Source organism: Eublepharis macularius, chromosome 3 (genome assembly GCF_028583425.1).
Source record: "Eublepharis macularius isolate TG4126 chromosome 3, MPM_Emac_v1.0, whole genome shotgun sequence".
Classification (NCBI taxonomy): Eukaryota; Metazoa; Chordata; class Lepidosauria; order Squamata; family Eublepharidae; genus Eublepharis; species Eublepharis macularius.
This window is the reverse complement of record NC_072792.1, coordinates 173,454,206-173,466,295: the sequence shown is the minus strand read 5'-3', so window position 1 is coordinate 173,466,295 and position 12,090 is coordinate 173,454,206. Positions and strand designations below refer to the sequence as shown.

Genomic DNA, 12,090 nt, shown 5'->3' with positions numbered 1-12,090 from the left:
GTTAACTAGACAATTTTTCTAGAAATTCTCCAAGACAGCCCACTATCCTTTAATGTCTATAATAATCATAGCTATTTATTCTTTAAACGTTAAAAAACTCTGTCAAGGAAACCTAAGTACTGTAACCCAAATAGGTGGGGGTTTTTTTCCCAAAAGAGTCTCACTCAAGACTTTGAAGGTATTGGGATTTTTCAAAAGAATTGGATGATAAAGGGATAGAGAAGGAGGAAAAAGAAAGTGAGATCAGATCACTTGTAGGAGTGGGATGGAGGATGCACAGGAAAGGAACACAACCATAAAAACAAGCAGAATGTGAGACACTAAAAGTCTCCAAGTGTTTTCTAATTGCTGGCCTTCCACCAGACATTGTACAATTATTTGGAGATGTCCTCAGCAACTAAGAGAACCAAAAACTTGCTCTGTGAATTAGAACGGAGTTTGAAAATCAAAAACTCTGCAATCAACCAGTTTCTGCTCTCGATAGGAAGTTTGACAAAAGCACACACTCCTGCCATATGTGATTAAATTATATTTTACTCCTTCGACAGTGCTGTCCAAATACTCGTTAAATAATTATGATTTATTTATATAATTTAAAAAGATCCTGCGCAATGAAGCCATCATGTTGCAATAGTTAGCATGGCAGAAGATGCAGGCGAATACATAAGTTTTTTTAAAAAAAGAAACATAAAAAGAAGAGCAATTCAAACATAAAGGGTAAAAGGCAGTGAAAATTCATGCTAAGACTTTGGACAGGGTCTAAAAAGAGGAAAAAGAAAACAGAGAAGTCATAGTCATTTGCAGTTTAGGGAACACTCTTAAGGTCTACTCAGAAGTAAATCTCATTTATTCAATGGGGCTTGTATCCAGGAAAATGTTCTTAAGCTCACAGCCTTAAAGACTATCTAAACAACTGAGGTATAATCTTTCAGGAACTAGAGAGTGGGCCTGAGTCCAAAGAGGCTGGGGGGAAAAATCTTCCAGAAGGTAGAGGAAGCAAGTTTCAGTGTAAAGTTCTTCTATTCCGGCATATGCCACTGCAGACTAAAAGCCACTTGTTCAGATTATTAAGGGTTCCACAACATTCTTAAACACACATGAAGCTGCCTTCTGCTAAATCACACCATCAACATGCATACTACACACATTAAAAAATCAGTGCCCTGTTCACATGTAGAAGAACAAGATTCAGGTCCACCAGGAAGACCTTAAAGACCAACTAGGTTTCCAGGGTATGAACTTTTGACAGTCAAAGCTCCTTTTTCCGGATACAATTAGACACACAAAGATACATACTTCTACTTTGTTTTATCTGAAAAAGGGAGCTTTAATTCTGGAAAGCTCATGCCCTGAAAACTTAGTTGTTCTCTAACGTGCTACTGGATTCAAATCTTGCCCTTCTACTACAAACAAACAGAGCTTCCCGCTTGAAACCATTCACATTACACGTAAATTACACCCCACACAAACCCCTCTTTGCGCTAGACACAACACAAGCAGGCGTAAAAATAAAACTGGGCTTCAAATACACATTCAGCTGTGCGTACGGGAACTATAAGGAGAAAATCGACTCAAGGAATTTACAAATCAATCGTGCATGTAAAGCGAACAGAGCTGCAACGTACACGAGTGTGCATGCGCGTTTCCCTGTAACGTCTGAATGGAGAAGAGCAAGGGAAGGCTGCCCAGAGAAAATGGGAGACGCGAGCGGTGGGAAACTCACAGTCCAGGTGCTTCTTCTTGGGGCCCATCACCTCGTGCGTGGTGGCCTTGCAGACGGTCTTGGAGACGGCCGAGCCGGTCACGCTGTGCTGCGCCGCCGTGATGCGGTCCGTCAGGCTCTGCCCAGACATGACGCCCGTCTCCGAGAGCCGCCGACGCTGACCGAGCGGAATGGAAAGAGCAGGCGAGGAGAGGGCGGCCCCGGCTGGACCCCACACCGCCGCCGAGCCCCGGCGTTCCGCCCTCCGGAAGAGCCGGGCCGGTCACCCGGGAAGGGCCCTTCCCTCCTCTTCCTCCTCCGCGCCCAGCCGCTTCCGCCGCTCGCCTGCCCCGGCCGGAGCCTCACACGTCCAGCGGGCGGCCGCAGGAAAATGGCGGCCAACGGAGCCCCCTTCTGCTCCGCCTCAGAGCTTTCCGGGGCCGCCAGGGTCACGTGACGGGGAGAATGACGCCCGTGGGAGGGGCGGGTTTCCTTCCTCCCCGCCCTTCCTAGCCACGTGATATGATCTCTCCTGCCCCCGCGCGACGCCCCTACCACGTGACGTTCTAGCGCCACTCCCCTCTCTGTGCGCGCAGCGCAGAGGATGACGAAACCCATTGGGGAGTTGTCGTGTGACCGTTCTTTCCTTCCCCCCTCCCTCTGCCGTCTAAGAACTCTTACGTCGCCATCGATTATTAACGGGGAGGGGTTTGTAACGGCTGTCTGGGGCGTGAGGGGATTTTTCGCCTCGCTGTTTTCCCGCCCAAAGCTGCGCTTGGGGGAAAATAGCGTCTGGCAGACAAAGTTGCTAGTCTCCAGGTGAACAGCGGGATTTGTGTCCAGCGACACCTGAGAGCCCAACAAGATGTTCAGGGTGTAAGCTTTCGAGAGTCAGCGCCCCCTTCTTCAGCTTACACTCTGAAAATCTTGTTGGTGTCTGAGGTGCCCCTGGACGCAAATTTTGCTGTTCTACTGCAGACCAACAATTAATCGGTGGCTGGAGATCTCTCGGAATTACAACTCATCTCGAGGCCGAATGGAACAGTTCCCCTAGAGAAAATGGCTGTTCGTTTATTTATTTTTTTATTGACAAAATACACTATTATACTTGAAGCAAATTACGGGATACTCCAATCTATCCATTCTTACAACGCAATAAACAATTGCAATTTTAAGATTTGCATGACTGAGGCTTCTATTTGGTTAAGAACGCAATACTATTTCTGAGCCATTTCCTTCATCGCCTGAGGGTTTGGGGGGGGGGAGGCATGGCAAATTTCAATTACATCCTTGATTTCATTTGTTTCCTATCATTCTAAACCTGCTTCTGTGATAGGGCTGCCAACTCTGTATTGGAAAATTCCTGAAGATTTGGGTGTGGAAGCTTGAGACGGCAGGGACCTCAATGGGATACAATGCCCTATAGTCCACCCTCCAAGTGATGTCATTTCTGGGAAGTGACATCACACCAGTCATGGACATGCTTTGCACAGAACCAGTTCAGCCTGCATGGGGTCTAAGTTGGCCAGGCAAAGCACAGGAACATGCCCACAGCCAGCGCAATTACATCACTTTGGGAAATAATGATGTCATGTCACAGCAGAAGCACGCCCAGTGCTCACTTTCCCAGGTTGCCTGCCTGCAGCAGGCGATCACCAGCAGGTTTGCCACCTTCCGGGCAATGAGGCAAACTCCCAGGAGATTACCTGCCACCAGCAGGCAACTTGTAAGCCTATTATCAGGTGATGAACTTGTCAGTAGGCACATGCCCAGAGTTCTAGAGGTGTTTTATCCCAAGTAGTATCAGGGCCATAGTACATGGGGAGAATGGCCTTAAGACTTCCCCATGGCACTGTTTTCCACCCTGGGGAGCTGCTATTTGCCCTGTTCAGGAAATTTACATGTAGCCCATCAGCACACATAAGTTTCCCCAGTGGATCAAAAAGAGCCTCTCTTGGTCCCTTTCAGTTCAGAAAATGGCACAAAGGAGAAAAGCTTAAACCTCTCTGTATAACACAGTCCTACTCCAAATTGAGCCTCCACACTTCTGAGAAATTAGTCCTCATTTGATCCACCTTCCTTGTCGTGGCCACATGTCCGCCATATGGACTTCCTTAGTTTTGCTCACATAGTTAACACTTGAAGAATCTCAAGTCCTTATTAAACCCTCAGGAGATGGTATCAAACTTTTGAAGAATTCTAATTCACCAACTTCATTCCAGAGTCTTCCTTTAAAGTCATAGGATTAAGACGGACTAAGCAATCATAGGAAAACCACATATAAGCTCTAATTTGTACCACATGATGAACATTGTATAACCATAACCATTTTGATGTAGACTTGCTGGGTATGAGTCATCCTAATGGGAGTTAACAGGTCCAGTGTTGCCTCTGAGTAACTCGTTTCTGCATGCAAATGTTTGTGGCATTCAAGTGTTGAAGAAGAGGAGGAAGTTTCATTGCTCGAAGCCGAAAGCTATACAACAAAGGCTGAAATAATTAGAATGTTTTGTCAGGACATCTAACTGGCAGTTCATGGGTGGCCAGCGCCTCAGAAAAGGAAAGATGCTACTGAAACAAACTCCTCTAGAACCTTCCAGGCGCTTGCTTGCCTGGGCCCCATCTGTTAATCCAAAGAAATAAAATCAAAATCTGCCATTGTTATCTATTATCCTCAGCTGTTGTTCTAACCAGGCACAAGCCCATTTCCAGATGATTTTGCTGGCTACGGCTGCTCTTCTGCATCTTATTATGCTCCTTGTTTTTTTCCCCTTTGCAAGGCCTCAATAAATGCTGAAGCAAATGTGCTTTTCCGGCTAATGTCTCTTGTGGAGGGGCTAGAGAACATTAAGCCAATTGTAACCCAGTTGTGATAACTAAATTACTGATTCTGTGGTCTCCTCTTTCCTCACAGCCGTCTCAGGGTTATATTTTATGGTCCTGATAAAACCTAGAGTTTAATTGTTTGAAATGATCAGAGCCAGCATTCACATAAAGGCCATGTACACCATTATCAAGAGGGATTGTGGCTCAATGGAATACAAGAGGTCTCAGGTTCAATTCTCAGCATCTCAGGTTGTAGGTGGTGTGAAAGACCTCTTCTTTAGACCCTGGAGAGCAGCTGCTAGCCTAAGTAGACAATATTGACCTTGATGGACCAATGGTCTGATTCAGTATAAAATGGCTTTGTGTGTTAATGTGCATCCTCTATGACATTCTTTAACACCTCAGTCTGCTGTTGCGCTGATTCAATCAGAGCACTGAAATAAAACAATCTTTGCTGTTGTTAGCAAGACCATCGAATGAAGTTTATTATATGGATTGTTTAAAAACATAATCTCACAAGGCAGCACCTCATACACCATTCGTCTCATGCTCCTAGAACCATCAAGATAAAGGGGGTTCTAATTAGAAGCACTTAATCAAAATACAATAGAAAAAACTCTGTGCTCCATGGAAATGCCTGCCCTTGTCCTTTCCACTGATTGTACTAATCCCACACTATGTAATCCGCCTTGAGTTTCAGTGAGAAAGGGGGAATATAAATGACATAAATAAATAAATTTTAAAAATGTTGTCTAATGTCAGTCCTAGAATTGATTATGTTCTGTTTCAGTATATTTTCTACTCTGTATTGGATTCTTGCTAATGCTGTCTTTTAAACTTGTATCTATTTACCCTATGGCATTGTTTATAGAAATATCCTTGATACTGTATTGAAATGTACTTGATACTGATTGTAATATTCTTATACTGTGTAATCCACCTTGTGTCTCTGCGAGAAAGGCAGGCTATAAATGACAAACAAACAAACAAACTATGGCAAAGACCACTGAAGAATTCTGTGTTCATTCTTACTCCCAAATGCAAGCCCAAGTTTTTTAAAAAAAACATGGTACACTGCTGAAAGCCAGAAAGATTCAGTGGATACGTGGATTTATAAGATGTGTGTTCAAATTACAGTTCTGGTATAGCTTCTGTGGTCCCAGCTAGCTGTTCAGCTCTCTTTCTCAGCCTAAGTTCGTCATTTGTACTAGGGAAATAATAGTGAACTCCCTGATAACCCTGTTGAGAGATCCAGGCTGTGAAGCACTTGGCAAATTAAGGAAAGCTAGCTAGGAAACTGTAGGAAGTGCTCCTAATCAATTTCATTTCAACACACACGCTTTTTAAAAATTTCACCCTTTCTCTAAAGTATGTGGATCTATGCCCCCTGTTGTATCTCTGCAGCAACAAGAAGGCCAGAGCAGCATGAAGGTTAGTATGTCTGAAGAAGTACTACCACCACATCCTTGCAAACATCCTTGCATACATGCTCAGACTGACATGGGGAAAGTGCTTGTTTGTGTAGGGAGGGATCTTTACCGAATGAGATCGTCATAAGAAGTGTGAATTAGTAGGAAGAGGCCAACAGAAACATATTTAAAGGCTTAAAGAAAAACATGGAGCTTGTTGAGGGATTTGGTACAATATTAGGAAGCATGGGAAAACTTGAGCAAATACTAAATATCACAGTTTCTAATATTAAGTCAAGGCACAATTAGATAGCACATTTGGAGCAGGAGTTACTTCTAAGCTAAATGTGGGGGAAATGGGGGACAAGGCAGAAGAGCAGTGAGTGTCTACTCCTTACTAGCAAAGAGAAGCAAAATGCCATCTCTCTGTGTGGTGCAGTGTGAAGTGGAAAATAAGAAGTAGTTAGACATGGTGCAACAATACATACCTTTTCTATTCTGTACAGCTGTCAGAAGAAGGAAGGAGAGATCCAATGTTTTGAGAGCCTGTTGCAGTTCACCTGAGGTCAAGAGCTGTTATTTCAGCAAGAGTAGATCAGCTGTGGGGCTGAGATAACAGGTAGGATCCAGAAACCAGCTACCAACATTTGGGGGCGGAGAGGTTGCTTTTATGCACCTTTTCTGGCATTGAGAAGAGTACAGCACCTCTGCTGTGATGGAATTGGATCCCGGCTAGAAACTTTGGATCTTATTGGAAGATTGGGATTTTAGGGGGGGTAGAAGGCAGAAAGAACTTCACATATGGTCATGATTTAAAAGCATGGGGAAAGTATTAAAAGGTCATTCTGAGGTGATTAGTTTACCTGACAGGTGGCCAGCTCAGGCTGGTTGGACAAAGGATGGGTAGTGGCTTGATTGATATACCTGACCGGCAATCCTGATTCATAAAGGCAAGGAAATAGCTGATGTCTTGACCTCACTCATGATCAGGTTTTCAGGGAACTCTGCATTGTAAGGCAGATTCCTGGATGGTCCAAGAAGGTTACTGTCCAACAAATTATGACAAGTAAATATGACCTGAATTTTGATGAGCCTTCAGAATGCCAAAGAATTCAGCTATTGTCAAGGAATCCAGGCTACGTTCCTGTCAGTAAGTCAGCTTTTCTGTTCCTGCAATTTGATTTCAGTTTCTTAAACACAGATTCTCTCATACAACTTCAGGTAGCATATGGCCTGAGAAGCCATGTAGATGACCAAAAATATGGCTCCCACCTCAGGGCTGCTTTCAGCCTTACAATCTGAGCACACACACCTGTCGGGCCAGGGGCTACTGTATTCAAGCTAATCAGGATTGTTCAGCTCTGTGGCCTCTGAGAATCATAGTTAGCCAAAAAGGCGAATGCCAAGTACCATCTGGGATAACCTGGTCAGCAAGGAAATAATCAGAGAGATTGGGTGCTTACTGGGGAGGGGGAGGGGGAGGAATGTTCTTTATTCTTGTAGGAAACAGCAAAGAAAAAAATACAGGCAGGAGTAAGAGCAGGGAATGTCTCACAGTCCTGTGCGCTACAGGCAGGCCTGCTGTGAACTCCTCTGGAGTAGCGTTGGCCAGCTAGGCTCAAGCGTGCAGAACAGCAGCAAGCCTATGCTGGCCCTCTGGAGTACAGGACTTGCACCTAGAATGCCAATTAATCCAGCAATGCCTGAGCCTAGAAAAGCTGAGCAGTAATCTGGCTCAGTTGCATCTGCTGGCAGGTGTTGAGGCTCCTGAGGTTGTTCTGGGCTCTGGCCCAGATCCTGCGAGGAATTACGATTCTCAGTGTGACGTGCAGCCAGCCTGGCATTTCACCTTGAGTTTGCCACAGCCTGGGTGCTGCTGCCATTCCTTCTATCTGACAGATGCCTAGTGGTTATCTCAGGGCTTGCAGCAGGGGCTTACTTGCAGGCTCTGGAAGGGCAGCCTCGGGGATTCCTGGAGAGTGGTCAGCGGGCGCCTCTGCAGCACCAGGCCTTCCTTACACTCACCAAAGCTAGTTAAGCCTCCACTAAAATCATACTAAAAACATTTGTACTACTAAAACTATCAAACTGACTATTACACTCTTATTAAACCATCAAAGAATCATCCAATGTGCCTCCATGACCAGTCATAAATGTACAAGTCTCATTAAAAGTACACACTATAGAAGAAGCACATACAGAAATCCTTTAAGCAAGAAGTCTGGTTGAGGAAGCAAGTAAAACTTGGCTCAGAGTTCAGAGAGGGATTGGAGCAGCAGGGATTGGAGCAGCGTTGCAAAATTGAAAGGAGGGACACTAACATTGCAGTACTGAACAGAGTCACTCCAGTCTATTGAAATCAATGCATAGGATTTCACTGTAAATCATCTCTGTGGCAACAATTTTGGAAGCAATGGAAAGATCTGAATTGTCACAAAGCAATTAATGTCCAGATTACATTAATAGTCAGTGATTACGTATCATGTACCAGAGATAATACAGGGGAAAGGTTCTTTTTCTTCCAGCTTAGGGAGGCTTAATTAAATTAGTCCTGTTTTGCACTGCGTGTCTTCCCATTTTCTTCTGGGGAAAAAATGGTTTTTTCTTCAAAAGTTGTCACCGCTGCAAAATTACCACTGCAGCAAGATCCAGCTTGAGACACAAAACATGGCAATTGCTCCCCATGTTCTCTGCTTGCCTCTCAGCTCACAGCATTCCACATGCAGTACATTCACTCAGGCGGAGGCGGGGGTGCAGATAAAAAACAGTGGGGCTGGCAACAGGATTTGGAAGAACTTGGTTGAAATCCCCATTGGGTCCTGGGAAATTCCACCTTGAACTCCATAAAGAAAGACAAAGCAGGATATAAATAAACAGAGCTGCTTGAGCTCAGCTGTAATGCTGGAATGAAGTGTTCTGCCAGAAACCACACTCTGGAAAAATGCAGAAAGATACACGAAAAAAGAGGGACCTGGAAGGAATAACCCTGATCATTCTTGGCAGGACACGGGTCAACGTAAACGGAGGTTCTGTGGATCGGAGTGAGCTAGGGGACTCAGGCATCTGTGATTCCAGATGTTTCTGTAGAACTGTCAACACTTGTTGAATTAGGGGATTCTTGTAATACTCCTCACATCAAGGATTACTGCATGATTCTTCACAATCCCACCCACCCCCAATTCCTAATTATGTGGAAGGCTTATTTCTTCCTTCTGTATCCTCTGTGCATTTATTCTAGAACAGCTTGTCGTGCTATTGCTTCCAAAGCACAGGTTGCTGGTAGACAGACCATAACATTCTTTTTTAAAAAGTGAATTGAACAGAATACTTTTGCTTCTCGCAACAGATCTGTATATTCTTGTAGAATAGCTGCTGCAGGATGAATTCATTTTAGCTACATTTTTTGGTCTGGAAAGGCAGTTATGGGTGGGGAACAGAAAGGAAGCAACACACCTGTTGTTGCCTTAGATTCAAACGGCACATGACATGGGGAATTCCCGTCAGAGCTCCCAAGCGTGTTTGTCCTTTCTAAATAGCAGTTGCACAGGACACAGCTTTGGATCAAGGGAAAGGGAAAGAGGGCTTCTCTGTCTCACCCCCCTCCCTCACCCTATAACATATTCCAAGCCTGAAACAGCCCTGAGAAGCTGTTATATGCCCCACTGGGGCAAACATATCCTTTGTGCGTTGCCTGTACATTTGCCCCTGTGGAGCAAAATAGCAGCTCCTTGGATCCATTTCAACTTAGGAAAACCTTGCAAGGGAGAAAAGGTTGACCCCATTCCCTATTAGGGTTGCCAACCTCCAGGTGGGGCCTGGTGATATCCCAGAGTTAAAGCTGGTCTCCAGACTACAAATATCAGTTCTGGAGAAAATGGCCGTTTTGGAAGATGGGACTCTATGACGTTATATCCCCATGAGGCCCCTCCCCTCTTTAAACCCCACCTTTCCAAAAACTCTACTCCCAGATCTCTAGGTATTTCCCAGCCTGGAGCTGGCAACACTACTCCTTGTGCCCTGTCGCCCCAGTCCAAACCTTATGGCTGCTATTTATGATATTGGAGAGTAGAGATGGGCACGATCTGCATTACAATCGAAAAAAACCCACGATAATGGCGATTGCACGATCGGGACCCAGCGGATCGTGCTCGGGCATGGCCAACAATCCAGCGGTCAGGAGCGGGGCTGGATTGGGGCTTGATCGAGGCGATCGTGCTCAGATCGGGAAGCCAGACACTCAGGCGCCAGCAATCTATTCCCCTGGCAACAGAGCCAGGGGAATGCCTGAGCTGTGTTTGCCCTCCTTCTGTCGCCCTGGAAACCTGAACGGAAGCCCAGCTTGCCTTGATCAGCAAGGCTTCCTTCCAACCACAGAGCAGCAAAGCAGTCACCAGCTGGGAGAAGACACCCAAGGGAGGGAGGGGGAAGGGGGTGTTCTGTAGCCATGGGCACTCCAATCTCATCCCTGCAAACCCTGATAGGCAGCTCTGACTGACAAACACAGACAGCCAAACACAAACATAGATGCCACCGGCATCAGCCACCGTTCCTGTATCGCTGAGAACAGGGGGGTGCCCCTCCGCTTTTGCCTCCACGATCCACAATCCACGGATCGGGAACGGGAGATGACCGGTGTGGATCGTTATTTCGGGATTGTCGCCGGTGCCGATCCACGATCAGCTTGATTGGTATTTTTTTTTGGATCATGCCCACCTCTATTGGGGAGCTCCAGTCATGGAGCTTCCAGCATCAAAAGGCCTTAACCTCGGTCTTCTGACTCTCTTCCCACCCACAATGTGTAATATGAAGAATCATAATACTGTTTCTGTTAGTGAGCTGCTAGAAGGAAAAAAGGGTCATAGCACACTTTGAACACTTGCCGTGTGCTACATAAATGTAAAAAGTTATCGACGGTTGATAATGGCCAGGAACTAATAGCCTCCTTTGGAAAAGTCACAATTTTAGTGTACTGCTGCTTTCAATTACTTGTTGGGCTTTAGTGGCCTGGAAGGGAGAAAGCTGCTTCGATTCCAAGTTTAATACATAAGCAAAACTTCTTTGCTTCTTGCCTTCATATTGATCCAGTCTTAATTGGCAAGGGGGATTCTGGCAGGCCAGAAACACCAATAGTACTTGACGTGAAAGAAATGTGAAAAGGTGATCAAAAGGAAAGAGCTACTGCTTTTGAAATTGCCCGGGGGTGCTACCCAGCTAACCATGGATTCCCAACAACTGTACCAAAGTTTGTTGAGATTCCAGAGCTGCTTTACATGACTGGTATTCTTAATCTTAACCCCTGCAAGGGAACATCCTTAGATGTGCACTGATCTAATAATTCTACTCTCCAAGGAATTCTGGATCTGGACGGAGGAAACAGCTAGGGATCTGCAATTCCCAGGATTATTGGGCAGTCAGAAAAGTTAGTTTTATAGCCTTTGCTTCATAGAATCATAAGGTTGGAAGGGACCTCCATGGTCATCTAGTCCAACCCCTTGCAGAAATACCGCTGCTTCCCGCCCCCCCCCCCTACACACACCCCAGTGACCCCTGCTCCATGCTCACAAGATGGCAAAATACTGTCAGGATCCCTAGCCCAACTGGCCTGGGGGAAATTGCTTCCTGACTCCAAGGTGGTGATTAGCATTACCCTGGGAATGCAAGAAGGGTCCACAAGAACTAAGCACTGATGTAACCCTTCCTGCCCTCCCACTCATGATCTGCCTAGGTTCACAGAATCAGCATTGCAGCAAATATTCCATAATAATATTTGTTGAGTTTCTCATAACAATCATCTGTAACAATATCAAAAGCAGGGGAAAATACAGACTGTTGAAAAATAAAACTAAAGACAATGATTAATGTCTTCATACAAAAGTTCACCATAAGTTCAAAGGGTATCACTAAAACAAATAATGATTTATCATACTGCTCAGGGTATATTCAAGGTGCACCACTGAACCAAGTTATCATGATTGCAACAAAAAAACTTATTTTTAAAGTACTTTTTACATTCATTAGTGACGTTCAAGATGGGTAGCCATGTTAGTCTGTCTGTAGCAACAGAAAAGAACAAGAGTCCAGTAGCACCTACAAGACTAACAAAATTTGTGGTAGGGGGTGAGCTTTCGTGAGTCACAGCTCACTTCTTCAGTT

The 12,090-nt window shown here is 45.1% G+C and overlaps 1 protein-coding gene across 6 annotated transcripts in view; it reads right to left on the bottom strand.

Annotated features, from left to right (window-relative positions):
* Positions 1-2,134, bottom strand: part of PICALM (phosphatidylinositol binding clathrin assembly protein) — a 71,101-nt gene extending 68,967 nt beyond the window's left edge. For all 6 annotated transcript variants that reach the window (XM_054974652.1, XM_054974653.1, XM_054974654.1 and 3 more), the window contains exon 1: positions 1,724-2,134. In XM_054974652.1, the coding sequence (XP_054830627.1) occupies positions 1,724-1,853 (130 nt within the window). In that variant the 5' untranslated portion in view covers positions 1,854-2,134. The remainder of the gene's footprint in view (positions 1-1,723) is intronic.
* Positions 2,135-12,090: the final 9,956 nt, after the last annotated feature.